General features: G+C 40.8%; 2 protein-coding genes across 6 annotated transcripts in view; one reads left to right on the top strand and one right to left on the bottom strand.

The window, feature by feature from the left end:
* cab39l (calcium binding protein 39-like) overlaps positions 1 to 2,388 on the top strand; it is an 81,439-nt gene extending 79,051 nt beyond the window's left edge. For all 3 annotated transcript variants that reach the window (XM_043700421.1, XM_043700422.1, XM_043700420.1), the window contains one exon: positions 1,020 to 2,388. In XM_043700421.1, the coding sequence (XP_043556356.1) occupies positions 1,020 to 1,208 (189 nt within the window). In that variant the 3' untranslated portion in view covers positions 1,209 to 2,388. The remainder of the gene's footprint in view (positions 1 to 1,019) is intronic.
* The window catches only part of cdadc1 (cytidine and dCMP deaminase domain containing 1), an 88,780-nt gene that overhangs the window by 19,906 nt on the left and 47,710 nt on the right, over positions 1 to 21,164 (bottom strand). For 2 of the 3 annotated variants that reach the window (XM_043700415.1, XM_043700416.1), the window contains one exon: positions 6,717 to 8,271. The exons of the other annotated variant lie outside the window; for it this stretch is intronic. In XM_043700415.1, coding sequence (XP_043556350.1) covers positions 7,496 to 8,271 — 776 coding nt within the window. In that variant the 3' untranslated portion in view covers positions 6,717 to 7,495. Of the gene's footprint in view, positions 1 to 6,716; positions 8,272 to 21,164 lie in introns of those variants that run through there. 3 annotated transcript variants of the gene reach the window in all.

Raw genomic sequence — 21,164 nt, 5'->3', positions numbered from 1 at the left:
TCCAACCACAAGGGATGAACTCAGATTTCTCCAGTTTCCTCATTTCCCCTCCCCCCACCTTGTCTCAGTCAAATCCCTCGAACTCAGCACTGCCTTCCTAACCTGCAATCTTCTTCCTGACCTCTCCGCCCCCACCCCACTCCGGCCTATCACCCTCACCTTGACCTCCTTCCACCTATCGCATTTCAAACACCCCTCCCCCAAATCCCTCCTCCCTACCTTTTGTCTGCTGGACACACTTTGCTCATTTCTGAAGAAGGGCTTATGCCCGAAACGTCAATTCTCCTGTTCTTTAGATGCTGCCTGACCTGCTGTGCATTTTCAGCAATATTTTTCTTAAACTGTTTTGCTTAGTTCATTGTTTAAACTGCAAAACATCTTTATTAAAATTACTATTGCAAAAAAACCAAGGAGTCTTCTTTCAATTGGAATAGATCACAATCCCACATAAATATCACCTCCAGTCTGCCATAACACAGCATGAAAGTCTCTTGGTACCCAGGCAGCTGAAAGTAATTGTCATTCTAACTGAAACTTTATTCTGTCATTCTGATGTGATGTAGAATGTAGTGTACAGTTTGATTTTCTATGCTGGCCCACTGTAAAATTGGTGGTGTATAAAATCTGTGCTGCTATGTTTAAAGTGCCCAGTGTCCTACCAAGGGAAACAAAACCTTTTTCCTATAGCTTTGAGTTTTATGATTTGAGCGTCCTCATCCAAAATATGTAAATCTAGTGGATGTAAACAGATTGCATTAAGCCACAGGAGAACTAGGGATGTAATGAATAAAACAAGCTGCAGGCAGTTATAAGAGTACTTGTTTAGCTTGCTAAATCCCCGGTTCATGCAGCAAGCTATGATTTTGTGAAATATTAATTTAAAAATTTAGAATTTGGTGAGGTGGGGTGATACCAAGGGCTTAGGCTTGATACCACGATTTTCAACATGACATTTGAACATCTTCGGATTAACTGCATTGCCTAATTTGTATATTGATCTCTCCCTTTACTCTTTCTAGGTTTTTGTGGCAAACCCCAATAAAACGCAACCTATTCTGGACATCCTGTTGAAAAACCAGACCAAACTCATAGAGTTCCTTAGTCAGTTTCAAGCAGACAGAACAGATGATGATCAGTTTAATGATGAAAAGTCCTATTTGATCAAACAAATCAGGGATTTGAAAAGACCAGCACCTCAACAGTCGTAACACATTTGGTGATAGGAAGTTACATCAGTGAATGGAGCTTTAACTATTTACCGCACCTGTGTACAATTTGATTACATTTCTTTATAGGGAAGGGATTGTGTAGTAACAGTAACTCACTTCTAATATTTATATATGATAAAACTAATTTTATTCATGCATATTGTCTTTGAGTGCCTGTATATTAGTTTGTTTTTCCTCTTACATCTATGGCTGTTTGTAAGTTTAGGAGTTTACATACTCGTACGGTAGCAGTGATTCTTTGCCTTGCTAGTTTTAAATTTTTAAGTGACCATGTCTGGGATTTGTTTAGCGAGAGTTTGATTAGTTGGCAACAGCCTTGGTGGCTTTGATCTTGTTTGCTACTGTATTACTATGTAAATTAGTTTTTATTTTGAATATGTTTATCACTATGGATAAGGCAAAGTCTGCAGTGCTATCTGTTCACCATGGTAAATGCACAGAGCTTGCTACTTTTTAAATGATTCTGACTTGCTTTAAGAATGGGCTTCCTAAATCATCTTGACTTGATCCTGTTGAAAGTTCCCACACTGCATTAGATTAGAGGTCTAAGGTATGTAAGCTTAATGTTAAGAGCAGACACCCTATGCCTATCCATGTAAACCTACTCCTTTATATTGGTACACAATTTTTATTGTGAACAAGTCAGCTTAAATTGGTAAAGAATGATTGGTGAGTCTTTATGTAGAAATGTCCCAGTCATTATTTTATTTGCTTGGAAGGGGTCAAGCTGTAATTTAATTTTATGGTTGCACATATTGTTTTTCTTTCCAAAACGTGTAATTGTACATATGTGGTTGCATTCAATGAATACTCGTTACACTGTATGGCTGCATTTAGAAGTAATTGCTCTGATGGTCAGCTCTTCACAATCACAAAACAGCCTAATTTGAGTACTTTTTAAATAAAATAATGAAAAGCTTAATCAGTTTTTTTGTGTTAAATGATTTATGCTTTGCCAAAATTATTTTACTTGGGTTCACTTTTAAAGATATAATGTGAATTCTGTATTATTTTGAGGGGTTATTTGCTCGTTAAATTGCTAACCATATGTTTTTGCATTTCAAGTCAGATGCTTTGGGGAAATTCTTTCTGTACCGCCACTACGAAGTTGTGAAACATTGTACCAGCCTTATTACTGAAGTAAACAATCTGGAGAGTACATCAGATTAAATTGTTTATTCCAGTGGTGAGCCAGTATGCAAAATTTGTGTGGACATGGTTTAAAAATTAAAAGGAAACATACTGATTTAAGGCTGCATTTCTGGTCTACTGTGGTGCTTTTAAGTTATGAGACGATATTGCAGTTTTATAAGTGTTGTCTTTCACTTTTAATATTGTTTAATCTTCATCTCATCATCCTCCTCCACATCTATTCCCCTCTTTTTGTTCCATACTCCTTTGTGGATACTTAGAAGAACTGATGTTTACAATTTATCTTGATGACTTGAGAAATTGAATTTTCGTTTTAAAAATTTGGAAATAAAAAAGGTGGTATCATTAAAATAACAATTAAATGTTGAATTTTTGTAAAATCTGTTATTTGTGACTCCTGTCCAACACCAATGCTGTCCACTCTTAACTAGCTTCTAAGAAGGCCAAACAAGCTAATCAGTTATGGCAATGCGTACACAATAAATTTGGGCCTCCTTACTAGTATTCAAGACCTGAGCGAGTAAAGCTGTTGGTTTTAGTAAATTAGTTGGCTAGGAAAATATGATAAAGAAATAATAACTTTCCCAACATTTACCAATAAGCTGGAATGCTCAATATTTTAAATGGGAAAATAATGGTAGTTAGATGGGACCTTTCCAGTGACATCAGTTCAGAAGTTGTCTTCTGAGAATATTTCCAAAGTCTGATTAAAATCAGCTGCTTTTCCAGTTGCATGTGATACTGACTTTCTTTGCATTTGATTTAGTTAGCTAAGATTTTTTCAGTCCTTTAAGTTGACTAGGTTTCGGTTGTACAGAGTGGAAACAGACCCTTCGGTTGATCTGTATGATTATTATGGTTTGAATCTTTTCCCTGTATTATTTCATGTTTATGTTTGGCCATCACGAGCTGATGGGTTTCAATCAGTAAACCCAATGTATAGTTTCATTCTAGACCTGGCTTACACTAACTTAATAATCAATTACTGAAGATCACAATGAGCTGCTTACTGGAGAACATACTGGTTTCTCACCAAGTGAAGAAGGTGTGAGATTCTACACCTCTGAAGAAAGAGACATAAGCTCCATTTGCATTCACTGGTTGATGTGAACACCATTTTCTGTTACACCCATCCCATTTTGTATTGGGTGTCTCCCTGTAAAAGTAATACAAGATTTTCACTTTTTCCCCCTGTTCCTAGTTTGAGGTACCCTGAGAAACCCATGTAATTTCATACGAAAACCTTCTAACATTTGGTGTGCCTTCCCAGTTTTTAATATATTTTCCACGAGGGTTATGCTTAATTTTTGTGGTTGCTGTCCACCCTCTGGTGGCTTCTGAGAACTAGAAAAAGATGCGTACAGAATGCTAAATAATACAGATTTTCTTTAATTTACCGCAGCAAAAATAATTTGCACATAAATGCTGCTTTCATGAAGTCAGGATTTCCTACACCTTCAGTCAATTAATTGTTTGTGATCACTCAATATAGGAAATGATTTGGTGTGATTTATTATTGTCCGATGTACCTCGGTAAAGCGAAAAGTTTTGTTTTGCATGCAGTATGGGCAGATCATATCATACAAAGATCATGGTGGTAGAACAGAATGAGGAGTACAAAGTTCTGACTGCAAAGAAGGTGCACAAGAAGTAAGATCAACATTAAATTTGAGAGATCCATTAAGAAGTCTGGTAATAGTAGGGGAAAAAGCCATTGATAATAAAAAAGTATAACCATTCAACATAATTATTTTGTGTGCTACTCTTTGCCAAAAACTCTTCAAAACCATGTCTATGGAGACTGAGGACAGTATAAAGCTTTGTAGTTCTTTTCATTACGTTTCTGGTAAATAGCTTTCAGCACTAATTATTTTCTTTGAGGAAGGAAAGTAGGATGTAAAAGATGTATAATTGAGAATTGGCAATTGAGTTGTGAACAGCAAGGTCCCACAAATAGGACTGTAATGACTAGATAATTAATTATAGTACGTTAAGGAACAAAGATTCAGGATAAGAGAGGACCCCCTCCCCAAGTGATCTGTCATGAGAATCTTTTGCATCTACCTGAAATGAAAAATGGCTTCCTTGTTCAGCATCTCATCTAATGGAAGATGCCTCTGACAGTGCAGCACTAACTTGTGTGCTGAGATCTCTGAAGTGGAACAGGAACCTCCAATCAGTTGTAACAGTGCAAGCTACTTATTAACATAATGCAATTGTACTGCAATGATGTCTTTTACATCTCTCCTTCCTCAAAGGAATTGACTAGTGCTGAAAGTACTATTATCAGCAGCCTCCAGACATTCGCAGTGAGATCATTTATGAGAGAAGTTAGACAGTAAATGCTGTCAGGAAATGTAATGAAAAGAAATACAAAGCTTTACACTGTCCTCACAGTCTCCAAGAAATTAATGTTTCATATTTGCTGTGGCTTTTAGAACTATTTTGGCAAACAAAACAATTATGTTGAGTGGTTGTACTTTTTTTTATTACCAATGGCTTCTTGAAGATTCTAATAATCCTTTTTGTTGCTGTAGCCTAAATCTAGCCTTGACATTCCTCCTTCTGTTGTGTACTCAGAACTCCAAATGAATTATACTTCAGAGACTGCTGAAGTCCTTTTGTATTTTTTGTCAATATATGGCTTGTGGTGTTGCTGGCTTTGGTAGTATTAATCATCCAGGCAGCAGTTAAGAACCACTACATCTGGAGTAACTTAGTGAACCAGTTGGGTTTTTAATGACAATTGCCAATGGTGATATAGTCACCACTAAGCCAATTTTTAATTCCAGATTTTTATTGGATTCAAATTTCATCATCTGGGATTTGAACCCCTATACTTAGAACACTAGTTGAAGGTTCTAGATAAGCCAAAGGTAAGAAGAAGTTGGACCTTTTTAATCTAATTGAATAAAAGCCTGGTGCCTCTGCATTGCAACAGAAATGTTAAATAGGAAGGATGATAATATTGCAGATTAAAATTATCTATGCTCTGTGACTTTGTTATACCTTTATGAAGCATAAATATTTGATTTGAGTTGGCCCTTGCCTTCAAATTTCAAATCTATAGAACCGACTCACAATAATGATTTCTGGTTATTTTAAAAAATTCTCCCTGAACTAAATGAATTAAAATTGTTGGTCAGTTCTCCATTTTATTTTATGACTATGTTATTTATTTATTTATTAACTTGCTGCTTTATAAATTTAATTGTGATCTCTGCTGCTTCATTAGTTCGTAGTTTCTTATGTAGCTGTGTTGAGTGTTCATTAGTACTGTATCCCTTTCCCATCTTCAACAGTGTATGGCTCAAACTCTGAGTAACATAAAACTGTAGAACATTTACAGTTTAAACGTCCTGCTTTATTTCTACTTCAAATCATTACAACTGTGCAGTCTGCTGTGCATTGTCATCGCATTATTTGGGAATGCCAACACATAATACTTGAATAATAATTAAAGCTAAACTGTCTTTATCCTGTATTGAAATATCACAAGATCAATTTGTATTGTAGATACTGAACACTTGGGTATGTTATGATAGAGCCAAAGAAACTTCAGAGTACAAAGCATGCAGGAGGAAATGTGATTCAGCTTATTTTGCATAGAGCACATTAAGGAATAAAACAACTAGAAAGCATAACCCAATTTGTACTTTCCTTGTGGACAGCATAACATTTTTTACACAGCTCCACTCAGAAGCAGAAATTCTAATGAAGGTAAACAACCACTCCACACCAATCAGCCATTTTGCTAGAACTATTCAAGGTCCAAAGTAAGTTCTTAATGGGAAAGATTGTGTAGATATTTTTAATCAAACTGTTCAGAGATGTGATGACAAACCTTGGGATCAGGTGGTATTTGAACCTAGGCCCCCGGCTCAGAGGTTGGGACAGAACCATGATCCATGAGCATCCATCTGCTGTGAATTCTATACTGACATGTATGCATTAATGAACATATCCTGTAGTGAAATTGCTGATAATATAGAACATGGAGAACTGTTTTGAGAGACTGATTCACCTAACATACATTTATATTGTAACTTCATTAGTCTGCCGTAGTTACACATCGCTGCCATGGTTCCACATTTTTAGATTAGATTAGATTAGATTGCAGCGTGGAAACAGGCCCTTCGGCCCAACAAGTCCACACCGACCTGCCGAAGCGCAACCCACCCATACCCCTACATTTACCCCTTACCTCACACTACGGGCAATTTAGCATGGCCAATTCACCTGACCTGCACATCTTTGGAATGTGGCAGGAAACCGGAGCACCCGGAGGAAACCCACGCAGACATGGGGAGAACGTGCAAACTCCACACAGTCAGTCGCCTGAGGCAGGAATTGAAACCGGGACTCAGGCGCTGTGAGGCAGCAGTGCTAACCACTGTGCCACCATGCCGACCTTGCATCCCTCATCGACCTTGCATGTGAAATATTTTACCCCAAATACAACTGAGCCGAACATTAATCCTTGAGTTGATTCAAACATGTATAGAAACAGCAACTTTTTTTCTTGAGCTCTTCTACAAAGTTTCAAACTACACTTGTTTGAAAATTACCAGGAAATATAAAGAGGGCAAAGACAGTCACAAATACAAAAGTCATCCCATGCAAGACCTACCATTGATATCCATATACTGCTGTGGTGCCGCTAAAGAGCTGCAGCAAAGCGATTGCTAAAAAGGCTTGCATGAGTGGCTACTAAAATTAGCAAAATAAATTGCAAAGCTTTCAAACCAGACAACTGTGGGTCTGGTGACAGGAAATGCTGCCTGGCCTAAAGATAATATGCCTGCGACGGCTCCAAGATAAATCAATGATAAGTAACACAGTAACTGGAAAAGCTACTACAATGTAAAGGAAACATGAATGAAATATAACATGAGTTTGGTCAATGATTTGAACAGAATTAAAACGTTACATGTTCTAAAATAATGATGCTCCATCTAATCAGTGTGTTGTCCTCGCCAAAGAGCAGAGAAATGTCTTCATTAGTATTGCAGTCCGTTATGAGTAGTGTACTTCAATAACATTGAATTTATTCTGTACCCCAAATAGTCTTCACAAAATATAAGTCTAAAGGATTTCCTTTAAGTCTAACATACCTAGATTTTCATGCCTCCAGGTATTTGTACCTCTGTGGTAGGAATCCTGCTTTCTAGTGAGGAGCCAGATGAAAGCTGGCTGGGATGGTGCAACTGGCTGACATCATGATTTCCAACCTCTTGGGATGAGTTATGTAAGCCTCTAGTGGGCAAGGCTCTTTCATATTTGTCACTCAGGTTTTGGTGTGCACAGATTTGTTCATTTATCATGTTGGCATAACCCTCTCTCATGGTTGACTGTATTTTTTCCCCAAGGCTTTCAAATCCCATTTGCAAGCTTTCTTGAACCTTTGAACCCACGTCAGATATACCAGCATTCAGGGAATTTTGAAGAGATGTTCCTATGTTGCTCAGTCCCTGGATAAAAGAGTTTTCTACCACCGATACTATTTGAGGTGATGCCTCCTCCCTGGTAGTCTGGAATGCAGTCAGTTTTTGTTTAAGCAAATTTTGGACATCAGCTAAAGAGCTATTCAGTCTTGACATGGTCAACATCATTCTGTCCACAGCATCATTCATCACTTGCACTGAAGTTAGGAGACTTTGGAGATAGGACTGTTGCTCCACTACTCTCCTTTTGAAAGCTGGTTCATTGATTTCCAAATTTAGCAGTTCCTCCTTTTGCGATTCAGACCAAGGAGTTGTGAGTGGTCTTTTCAAATCGCCTTTGCCCAAGGGAGATTGAGGGTTCTCCAGTACTGATGACTCTAAAGTAGATGCAGATATTGTGGTGCAGCCACTCTGGAGTATGAAAGATTTATTTGGACCTCTCTTTCCTGTGTAGAGAAACCAAGTGAAAGTAAGGTGTGCTGGAAATTATGGTTGAGAATCCATAATTATAGCACCAAGTACCCTGGGGCAGATAAATATCTAATAATTGGCCAAAACAGCGCAAACCTGAGGATAAATGGAGCAGCTACTAACACCTTTGTTGTAGGGACCATGTAGAATTCAGCAAGATAAGTGCAAGACATAATTTTTAAAATACTTAGCCAAATAGATGAACATGTTCAGAACTTGGCTTGTATTGTCTTGAAGAGGGGTCTTCTGGTGCAGTGATAATAAAAACATCGGAGCCTGAGTTTAAGTCCCAACTATTTCAGAAGTAGTCATAACGTCTCTGAACAGGTTGACTAAACTAGCACCAGAAGCTGTTCTATTTGATTTGAGGTTTCCTAACCATGAAGTAGAAATTGCACCAGAATGGCATAAAATATCACTTTTCTTCCCCATCGAAAAGGGTACTAATTACATCAAATTGTCATGACCTGATGTGAATTAAGAAACCTTACACTAGAATCATAGAACCATATAGTACAGACAGGAGCAGGCCCTTTGTCTCACCTTGTCTGTGTCAACCATGATGTCATTTTAAACTCATCCCATCTGCCTGCGTGTGGTCCATATCACTATAATTTCCTGCCTGTTCATGTATCCCTCCAAATGCCTCTTAGAAGCAGATGCAATAGTAACATTTATTACCTCCCCTGGTAGTCTGTTCCAGGCACCTACCACCCTCTGCATAAAATACTTGCCTTGTACAGGTTTTCCTGCTATAATGCATGTTTTGTTTGAATTTGCTATAATGCGATTTGACAAATTAGGGACACTGTTTCTAAAGCACAAACTTTCAAAGCAATTGATCATAATGCAATTCTGGCCCTGCTTTAAGTGATTTTCTTAACACTGGATTGCATGAGAACAGAACTACCGAGTTCTAGCAGAACGGACTGTACATCTCCTTTAAACGTTTCCCTCTCACCTTAAAGCTATGTCCCATAGTATTTGACACTTCCACCCTGGGAAAAAGACTCCTACTATCAAATCTATGTACTTCTACCAGGCTGTACTTCAGCCCTGCTCTATTGAAAACAATCCAGCAAGTTTGTCTCTCTAAGCTAATAACGTTCCAATATAGGCAAACCCTGGTAAACCTCTTTTGCACCCTCTCCAAAGCTACCTTCCTATCATATAGTGACCAGAACTGCACATGTGGCTGAATGTAGCTGAATTCAAATTTTATAAAGATGCAACATGATTTGCCAACTTATACGTTCAATGTTCACAGGTGCGTCAAGGAATGGCAGATAGAGTTTAATTTAGATAAATGGGAGATGAATTTTGGAAAGGCAAATCATGGCATGACTTATAGACTTAATGGTAAGGTCTGGGTAGTGTTGCTGAACAAAAATCTTGGAGTGCAGGTTTATAGGTCCTTGAAAGTGGAGTCACAGATCGATAGGATAGTGAAGAAGGCATTTAGTATGCTTTCCTTTATTGGTCAGAGTATTAAGTACAGGAGTTGGGACGTTATGTTGCGGCTGTACAGGATATTGGGTAGGCCACTTTTTGGCATAGAGATGTACAGCATGGAAACAGACCCTTCGGTCCAACCTGTCCATGCCGACCAGATATCTCAACCCAATCTAGTCCCACCTGCCAGCACCCTGCCCATATCCCTCCAAACCCTTCCTATTCATATACCCATCCACATGCCTCTTAAATGTTGCAATTGTACCAGCCTCCACCACATCCTCTGGCAGCTCATTCCATATATGTACCACCCTCTGCCTGAAAAGGTTGCCCCTTAGGTCTCTTTTATATCTTTTCCCTCTCACCCTAAACCTATGCCCTCTAGTTCTGGACTCCCGACTCCATTGTCTATTTATCCTATCTATGCCACTCATAATTTTGTAAAACTCTATAATGTCACCCCTCAGCCTCCGACGCTGCAGGGAAAACAGCTCCAGCCTGTTCGAGCTATGAACCTGCACTCCAAGGTCTCTTTGTTCAGCAACACTCCCTGGAACCTTACCATTAAATAGGTAAAAACAATGACTGCAGATGCTGGAAACCAGATTCTGGATTAGTGGTGCTGGAAAAGCACAGAAGTTCAGGCAACATCCGAGGAGCAGTAAAATTAACGTTTCGGGCAAAAGCCCTTCATCAGGAATACAGGCAGAGTGCCTGAAGGGTGGATTTATTTCTCCACCCTTCAGGCACGCTGATGAAGGGCTTTTGTCCGAAACGTTGATTTTACTGCTCCTCGGATGCTGCCTGAACTGCTGTGCTTTTGCAGCACCACTAATCCAGGATCCTTACCATTAAGTGTATAAGTCCTGCTAAGATTTGCTTCCCCAAAATGCAGCACATCGCATTTATCTGAATTAAACTCCATCTGCCACTTCTCAGCCCATTGGCCCATCTGGTCAAGATCCTGTTGTAATCTGAGATAATCCTCTTCGCTGTCTACTACACTTCCAATTTTGGTGTCATCCGCAAACTTATTAAATGTACCTCTTATGCTCGCATCCAAATAATTTATGTAAATGACAAAAAGTAGAGACGCAGCACCGATCCTTGTGGCACTCCACTGGTCACTGGCCTCCAGTCTGAAAAACAACCCTCCGTCACCACCCTTTGTCTTCTACCTTTGAGCCAGTTCTGTATCCAAATGGCTAGTGCTCCCTGTATTCCATGAGATCTAACCTTGCTCACCAGTCTCCCATGGGGAACCTTGTCGAACGCCTTACTGAAGTTCATACAGATCACATCTACCTCTCTGCCCTCATCAATCCTCTTAGTTACTACTTCAAAAAACTCAATCAAGTTTGTGAGACTGGATTTCCTACACACAAAGCCATGCTGACTATCCCTAATCACTCCTTGCCTTTCCAAATACATGTACATCCTGTCCCTCAGGATTCCCTCAAACAACATGCCCACAACTGAGGTCAGGCTCACTTGCCTAAAATTCCCTGGCTTGTCTTTACCGCCCTTCTTAAACAGTGGCACCACGTTTGCCAACCTCCAGTCTTCCAGCACCTCACTTGTGACTATTGATGATACAAATATCTCAGTAAGAGGCCCAGCAATCATTTCTCTAGCTTCCCACAGAGTTCTCAGGTACACCTGATCAGGTCCTGGGAATTTATCCACCTTTAACCGTTTCAAGACATCCAGCACTTCCTCCTCTGTAATCTGGACATTTTGCAAGATGTCACCATCTATTTCCCTACAGTCTATATCTTCCATATCCTTTACCACAGTAAATACTGATGCAAAATATTCATTTAGTATCTTCCCCATTTTCTGTGGCTCCACACAAAGACCAACTTGCTGATCTTTGAGGGGCCCTATTATCTCCCTAGTTACCCTTTTGTCCTTAATATATTTGTAAAAACCCTCTGAATTCTCCTTAATTCTATTGCCAAAGCTATATCATGTCCCCGCTTTACCCTCCTGATTTCCCTCTTAAGTATACTCCTACTTCCTTTATACTCTAAGGATCCACTCGATCTATCCTGTCTATACCTGACATATGCTTCCTTCTTTTTCTTAACCAAACCCTCAATTTCTCTAGTCATCCAGCATTCCCTATACCTACCAGCCTTCCCTTTCACCCTGACAGGAATAATCTTTCTCTGGATTCTTGTTATCTCATTTCTCAAGGCTTCTATTTTCCAGGCCGGCCCTTTACGTGCAAACATCTTCCTCCAATCAGCTTTTGAAAGTTCTTGCCTAATACCGTCAAAATTGACCTTTCTCCAATTTAGAACTTCAACTTTTAGATCTGGTCTATCCTTTTCCATCACTACTTTAAAATGAATAGAATTATGGTCGCTGGTCCGAAAGTGCTCCCCCACTGACACCTCAATCACCTGCCCTGTCTTATTTCCCAAGAGTAGGTCAGGTTTTGCACCTTCTCTAGTAGGTACATCCACATACTGAATCAGAAAATTGTCTTGTACACACTTAACAAATGCCCCTCCATCTAAACCTTTAACACTATGGCAGTCCCAGTTGACTTCTGGAATTTTGCATTCAGTTCTGGTCTCCATGCTATAGGAAGGATGTTGTGAAACTTGAAAGGATTCAGAAAAGATTTACAAGGATGTTGCCAGATCTGGAGGTTTGAGCTGTAGAGAAAGGCTGAATAGGCAGGGGCTATTTTCATGAGGCGCTGATAGAGTGAATAGCCAAGGTCTTTTCACTAGAGTAACTGAGTCCAAACCTAGAGAGTATCGGCTTAAGGTGAGAGAGGAAAGATTGAAAAAGGGATCTTATGGGAGGCAACTTCACACAGAGGGCGGTGTGTCTATGGAATGAACTGCTAGACAAAGTGGTGGAGGCTAATACAATATTTAAAAGGCATCTGAAATTGGTATATGAATAAGGGTTTAGCAGGATATGGGCCAAATGGGACTAGATTAATTTAGTTTATCTAGTTTGCATGGAAGAGTTGGACTGAAGGGTCTGGTCCTGTATAGTACTGCTCTGTAACTCTAAGACTGGCAAGCATGCCGTAAATTTTCTTTACCACCTGATCCACTTGTGTTGCCACTTTCAGGGAACTATGGACTTGCACTCTAAGATCCCTCTGTACATCAATGCTGTTCAGGCTCCTACCATTAACTGTATACTTTTCCTTAGCATTTGATCTCCCAAAAAAAGTGCAGTACCTCACACTTACCCAGATTACATGACCTGATGGCTCAGTGGTTAGCATTGCTGCCTCAGTGTCATAGTGTCTGGGCATGTGCAGACTAGGTGGATTAGCCATGGGAAATATAGGGTTACAGGGATGGGGTAATCTTTGGAGGGCTTGTGTGGACTTGATAGGCCAAACGGCCTACTTTCACACTGCAGGGATTCTTTAAACTACATCAGCCATTTCTCCAACCTATCTATATCCCACTGTATCCTTTGACAATTTTCTACCCTATCCACAACCCCACTGATCTTTGTATTGTCTGCAAACTTATTAACCCATCCATCTATATTTTCATCCAACCAGCAGAGGTCCCAGTACAGATCCCTGAGAATAGCACTAGCCATGGACCTCCAACCTGAAAAACACCCTTCCACTACCATTCTTTTCCAAATGTGAGTTTATCCTGTACTGAAGAATCTTCTCAGATAGTTTCCCTACTATCGATGCAAGACTCACTGGCCAATTATTTCTTGGATTATCCCTGTTGTCCTTTTTAAACAAAAGAAGGACAACATCGGCTATTCTTTAGCCACAGGCAAAATCCTAGAAGACTGAAGAGGATATAAAGATCTCCATCAAGGCCCCAACAATCTCCTCCCTTGCCTCCTTCAGTATCCTCAGATACATTCCATCAGGCTCTGAGGTCTTATTTACCTTAAAGTTTTTCAAGATACTCAAAACCACCCCCACCTAAATATTGCCAGTATGTTAACACAGCCCTCCCTAATTTTAGTATCATCCATGTCCTTCTCCTTGATGAATCTCACTGGAGTGAAGAAGGATGAGAGGTGACGTGATAGGAGGTGTACAAAATGATGAGAAGCATAGATAGAGTGAATAGTCAGAGACTTTTTCTCAGGGGAGAAGTGGCTATCACAAGGAGGCATAATTTTAAGGTGATTGGAGGAAGGGGAGATGTCAGAGGTCAGTTCTGTACACACAGTGGTGGGTACGTGGAATGCACTGCCAGCAATGGTGGTAGAGTCAGATACATGAGGGATGTTTAAGCAACTCTTGGATAGGCACATAGACAATAGTAAAATGAAGGATATGTAGGTTAGTTTGATCTTAGAGTAGGATAAAAGATTGGCACAACGTCAAGAGGCTGTTCTGTTTTATGAATCCTGATGGGAAGTACTCATTAAGGACCACACCTCTTCCTTTGGCTCCATGCATAAATTCCCTTCTTGAAGACATGTAACTTTTCCATGGCCTCCCTCTTGCTCCTAATATAGGTGTAAAATGCCTTGATTAATCCTTCTTGCCAAGAATATTTCAAGTCCCCTTTTAGCCCTCCTAATTCCTTATTTAAGTTCCTTAAGGGCCTTGTTCTGCTTTGTTTCCTAAACTTTATATATGCCTCCATTTTCTTTTTGGCTAAACTTTCAATATCATTATCATCCAGGGTTTCTGAATCATGCCATCCTCATCTTTCATCCTCACAGGATCATGCTGGTGCTAAACTCTGATCAATTGGTCTTCAAAAGACTCCCACATACCAGATGTGGATTTACTTTCAAACAGCTACCCCAAAACTATTTTCTCTAGCTCCTCCCTAAAACTGTTGTAATTAGTCTTCCCCCAATTAGCAATTTGACCAGAGGACCAGTCTTATACATAATTATCTTAAATACTTTTGGAATTATGATCACTGTTCCCAGAATTCTCTCCCACTGAAACTGAGATCACCTGGCCAGGCTCATCCCCAATATAGGGCAAAAACGAGTACTGCAGATGCTGGAGATTAGAGCCAAGAATGTGGTGCTGGAAAAGCACAGCCAATCAGGCAGCATCCGAGGAGCAGAAAAATCGATATTTCAGGCAAAAGAATTCCTGATGAAGGGCTTTTGCCTGAAACGTCGATTTTCCTGCTCCTTGGGTGCTGCCTGACTGGCTGTGCTTTTCTGGCACCACACACTTGGCTCATCCACAATATAAGGTCTAGTGTGGCCCCTTCCCTAGTTGGAATATTTACATATTGTTTCAAGGAGCCTTCCTGGATTCACCTAACAAATTCTGCTCCATCTAAGCCAGTAGCGCTGCTGTGGTTCTGTTCGCCGAGCTGGAAGTTTTTTGTTGCAAATGTTTCGTCCCCTGTCTAGGTGACATCCTCAGTGCTTGGGAGCCTCCTGTGAAGCACTTCTGTGGTGTTTCCTCCGGCATTTATAGTGGCCTGTCCCTGCCGATTCCGGTTGTCAGTTTCAGCTGTCCGCTGTAGTGGCCGGTATATTGGGTCCAGGTCTATGTGTTTGTTGATGGAGTTTGTGGATGAGTGCCATGCTTCTAGGAATTCCCTGGCTGTTCTTTGTTCCGCTTGCCCTATAATGGTAGTGTTGTCCCAGTCAAATTCATGTTGCTTGTCGTCTGCGTGTGTGGCTACTAGGGATAGCTGGTCATGTCGTTTCGTGGCTAGTTGATGTTCATGAATGCGGATCGTTAGCTGTCTTCCTGTTTGTCCTATATAGTGTTTTGTGCAGTCCTTGCATGGGATTTTGTACACTACTAGTAGCGCTATGGGAATCCAGGTCAATCTTGAAGTTAAAATCACCTACTACAACAACCCTGCTGTCTTTATATCTTTCCATGCTCCGGTTACAAACCTGTTCCTTTATCTCTTGCTGGCTCCTGACAGGCCTACGGTATAAATGTGTTGCTGGAAAAGCACAGCAACACATTCTGATCTCCAGCAGCTGCAGACCTTACTGTCTCCTAGGCTGACAGTATAACCCCATCATAGTGATTGAACCATTTCTTATTCCTGAGTTCTACCCATATGACCTCATTAGAGGAGTCCTTCATGATGTCCTCTCTTAGTGCAGCTCTGACATTCTCCTCAAATCAGTAATGCAACTCCTCCAACCCTTTTACATCCCTCTTGATTTCACCTGAAACATCTAAACACTGGAACATTGAGCTGCCAGTCCAGCTGTTTTCTCAACTAAGTTTCTATAATGGCTACAGCACTGAAATTCCTTGCACTAATCCAGGTTCTCAGCTCATCTGCCTTACCTGTTACATTCCTTGCATTAAAATAAATACAGTTCAGACTACCAGTCCCATGTTATTTATTGACCTGGCCCTGTCTGTTCTTCCTATTAGACTTAAGACTTAGTTAACCTCTACCTTTTCCTCAATCACTCCACATGTTGAATCACTGCTCTGGTTCCCAACTCCCAGCACACGAGTTTAAACATTCGAGTGGCACAAGCAAACCTCCCTGGATCTTGGTGTCCCCCCAGTTTTGGTACAACCTGCCGTTCTTATACAGGTCCCTCCTTCCCTGGAAGGGATCCAGATATTTGAAGTCCTTCCTCCTACACCAGCTTTTTAGCCGCACATTAAACTATCCTGTGGCACAGGGAGCAATCCCAAGATTATAACCCGAGAGGTCCTACTTTTCAACTTTCTACCTAACTCCCTAAATTCCCTCATCTCGCTTCCTGCCTATGTTGTTAGTCCCAGTCTGGACCACAACCTCTGGTTGTTCACCCTCCCTTTCAGAACATCCTGTGCACGCTCAGAGACATCCTTGACACTGGCAGCAGGGTGGTAACACCCCATCATGGAATCTCACTCGTGGCCACAGAAATGCCTATCTGTGCCCCTGACTATCAAGTCCCCTATCCCAACCTACACATTGACCCTCCCTGCTGTACAACAGAGTTAATCATGGTGCCACTGATCTGGCTGCTGCTCTTGCTTTCCCCAAGAAGCCAGTTCCCTTACACTATCCAAAGCAGCAAACTTGTTAGAGGGGAGAGTAGCCAGAGGGCACTTCTGTACTGCCTGCCTGCTCCTGCTGGCGGTCACCCATCTATCTGGCTGTGACCACATCCCTGAAACTCCTTATCAATAAAACATTCTGTCTCCTGGATGCTCCTCAGTGAGTCCATGTGGTCCTAGAGGAGCTGCACATGGACACACTTCCTGCAGACAAGGTTGTCAGGCATATTTGACTTCTCCCTGATCTCCCAGGATAAGCATACCATTCCATTAACTGCCATTACTACCTTCCAGTAACCACAGGATTGAAAGAAAAGGGAGAGGATAGAAAAAGGAAAAGGATGTATGTCAGCACTGCTGATTAAAGAGGAAACAACACAAGAGTAAGGAAGGATATTAGCTCAGCTGAAATGAAGTTAGTATTAGTAAAGCTTAGAAACACCAAGAGGCAAAAAATTATATTGGGGGTTTTATGTAGACTCCCAAATTGTAGTGATAATGTTGCAGAAGGCATTAGACAGATAATTGGAAAAACAAGCAATACAGGCCCACCTGTCATGATGGGCTACTTTAATCTGCAAATCAAATCAGTAATCATATGGAAGAGGAATTCCTTGTGTACAATAGTCAATCTAGCTGTGCAGGACCACTTGGGGAACATTGATCATAACATGATAGAATTCTTCATTAAGAGTGATGTAGTTGATTCTGAGATGAGGGTCCTGAATCTAAATAAAGGAAATTATGATGGTATGAAGCACGATCTGGTCAAGATAAATTGGGAAACATTCCTTAAAGATTGACAGTGGATAGGTAATTAAGAGTTAATTAAGATTTTAAAAAGCACATGGGTGAACTGCAACAACTGCTCGTCCCTGTTGATCACAAAAATAAAATGGGAAAGGTAGCCCAACGATGTACGAGGGGAATTTGAAATAGTATTGTATCCCAGGGAGAGGAATACAAATTGGCCAAAAAGACAGCAGACATAAGGATTGGGGGCCGTTTAGAAATCAGAAAAGGAGGACAAAAGGATCGCGTAAGAAGGGAAAAATAGAGAGAGAGCGAGTAAGCTTACAGAGAACATATAAACACATTTGTAATCAGTTTGTAGGTAAGAAGACAAATATGCATCCCTTATAGTGAGAAATGGGAAACTGTAATGGAGAACAAAGAAATATTTAAATACATACTTTGGTTCTGTCTTCATTAAATGAGGACACACAATGTCCCAAAATGTTGCAGAACACAGGGTCAAGAGAAGTGCAGGAAATAATGGAAATCTGTATTCGTAGGGAAATGTTGTTGGGGGAAATTGGTGGGATTTTAAGACCTACTGAGCTTTTCCAGCAAACAATTTTTATTTAGAAAATATCCATGTGATCTGAAACTTTTGAGTCCAAAAGTCCACAAAATAAAAGGGATATGAGATGCTGTTCCTCCAGTTTGCGTTGGATTTCATTTGCAGCAGACTAGAACAGAAATGTGAGCATGATAACAGGTTGGTGTATTGAAATGGCAGGTGACTGAAAAGTCCTGGTCATGTTTGTGGACTGAGCAGTATTCTGCAAAGTGGCCTCCATAATATGGACAGGTTGCATTATGAGCAGTAAATACGGTAAATTAGATTGAAAGATAAATAAGTAAGTTGCTTCTTCACCTTAAAGGAGTGGTTACTCAAAGGCAGCACGAGCCTTGTCAGGCAAAAGAGGGTGATAGTGGATATCAATTATTTAAAACTTCCTTTTAAAAGAAAGAAACACAGCACCTTAGATATACTGATGGGGAATAGAGGTCCATGTTCTCCCAGTGTCTGCGTGGGTTTCCTTCAGTGTCCTGGGATGTGCAGACTGGTGGATTGGGCAAGGGGAATGCAGCAGTACAAGGATAGGGTATGGGTGGGTTTGAGTGGGGTGCTCTTTGGAGAGTCAGTGTGGACTTAATGGCCAAATGGCCTGCTTAAAACAATAGGGATCATAGAGTCATAGAGATGTACAGCACGGAAACGGACCCTTCAGTCCAACTCGTCCATGCCGATCAGATATCCCAAATCAATCTAGTCCGACTTGTTAGCATCCAACCCATATCCCTCCAAACCCTTCCTATTCATATAGATGCCTTTTAATGATTGCAATTGTACCAGCCTCCACCACTTCCTCTGGCAGCTCATTCCATACACGTACCACGCTCTGTGTGGAAAAAGTTATCCCTTAGCTCTCTTTTATATCTTTTCTCTCTCACCCTTAACCTATGCCCTCTAGTTCTGGGCTCCCCCACCCAGGGAAGAGACTTTGTCTATTTATCCCATCCTTCCCCCTCATGATTTTATAAACCTCTATAAGGTCACCCCTCAGCCTCCAGGGAAAACAGTCATAGCCTATTCAACCTCTCCCTATTGCTCAAATCCTGGCAACATCCTTGCAATTCCTTTCTGAACCCTTTTCACGTTTCACAACATCCTTCCAATAGGAAGGAGACCAGAATTGCACACAACATTCCAAAAGAGGGCTAACCAATGTCCTGTACAGCCGCAACATGACCTCGCAACCCTTGTACTCAGTACTCTGACCAATAAAGGAAAGCATACCAAACGCCTTCTTCACTATCCTATCTATCTGTGGCTCCAATTTCAAGGAGCTATGAACCTGCACTCCAAGGTCTGTTTGTTCAGCAACACTCTCTAGGACCTTACCATTAAGTGTATAAGTCCTGCTAAGACTTGCTTTCCCAAAATGCAGCACCTCACATTTATCTGAATTAAACTCCATCTGCCACTTCTCAGTCCATTGAGCCATCTGATCATGATCCTGTTGTAATCTGAGGTAACCTTCTTCGCTGTCCACTACACCTCCAATTTTAGTGTCATCTGCAACTTACTAACTTTACCTCTTATGCTCACATCCAAATCATTTATATAAATGACAAAAAAGTAGTGGACCCAGCACCAATCCTTGTGGCACTCCACTGGTCACAGGTCTCCAGTCTGAAAAACAAGCCTCCACCACCACCTTCTGCATCCAAATAGCTAGTTCTTCCTGTATTCCATGAGATCTAACCTTGCTCACCAGTCTCCCATGGGGAATCTTGCAGAATGCCTTATTGAAGTCCATATAGATCACATCCACCGCTCTTGCCCTCATCAATCCTCTTTGTTACTTCTTCAAAAAAACTCAATCAAGTTTGAGAGACATGATTTCCCACGCAAAAAGCCATGTTGACTATCCCTAATCAGTCCTTACCTTTCCAAATACATGTACATCCTGTCCTTCAGGATTCCTTCCAACAACTTGCCCATCACAGACGTCAGGCTCACCGGTCTATAGTTCCCTAGCTTGTCCTTACCATCTTTCTTATACAGTGGCACCATGTTAGCCAACCTTCAGTCTTCCGGCACCTCACCTGTTAAACTTGACGATACAAATATCTCAATAAGAGGCCCAGCAATCACTTCCCTAGCTTCCCACAGAGTTCTAGGGTTCACCTGATCAGGTCCTGGGGATTTATCCTCTTTTATACATTTCAAGACATCCAGCATTTCCTCCTATTCTATGATTCTATGGTGTAGGACATCAAAGAAATCATGATTACGGGTTTTAAGGGACTGGACAATGGGAGAAAAAGAACACAGTCAAGATAGGAAGAAATAAATTCAACTGGATATGAACAGGCTGACATGATTGGTCTGCCAGTGCAGTCTTGTTTGTGGATTTTGGGAAGAAAGTAGAAATGGTATGGGGAAATCATCAGGTGGGAAGTTGTGGAGGGAAGGTATTGAAAGGAGGTGAGGTCACTGTACAGGGGCAGAAAAGTAGTACTGTTGGAGAGTCAATGCTTTGCTTCTGCGATGTACAGGGAAGTATGCTAGATGAGAACATCATCTTTGTCAGCAGGTTGCATTGAGCATCTATTTTCCCAATGTCAAACCAAAAAAAATCTTTTCTTATTTTAAGCTGTTGAACAATACCTTTTGGGGATTGTTACACCTTTGCAAAGCGTGACCTCCAGAGTCCTGATGACAGAAAACTGTAGAACTTGTGAATTATAACCAATTGCTTAAAGGGTGGGCTTAAATTGCTAATATAGTCCCTCAGGAAATCATCACATAGATTTTTAAAAGCCAAGGGACTGGAGATGAATTCCTAGTTGTGACAGGAGTCATTTAAACTACAGATGGTTCAACTATCTGACACAGACAGCTCTCTACCTTTGATCTCTCCACAAATGAAAGTATGGGATTGAAGCAATATCTAATTTTTGAACAATTCATTCATGAGAAGTTGACTGGGCCCAACATTTATTGCCCACACCTATTTGCTCTTCAGAATGTGGTGACAAGCTGCCTTCGAGATCAACAGCAGTCCATTCAGTGTGAAACACATTAAAATGTTTTCCGTTTTTGAGTTGGTCTACAGGGAATCTAGATATGGTTCATCCACTGCAAGTCAAAAATCC

The sequence above is a fragment of the Chiloscyllium plagiosum genome, chromosome 12 (genome assembly GCF_004010195.1).
Source record: "Chiloscyllium plagiosum isolate BGI_BamShark_2017 chromosome 12, ASM401019v2, whole genome shotgun sequence".
NCBI classification, from domain to species: Eukaryota; Metazoa; Chordata; class Chondrichthyes; order Orectolobiformes; family Hemiscylliidae; genus Chiloscyllium; species Chiloscyllium plagiosum.
This window is presented reverse-complemented; position numbering and strand designations above follow the sequence as displayed.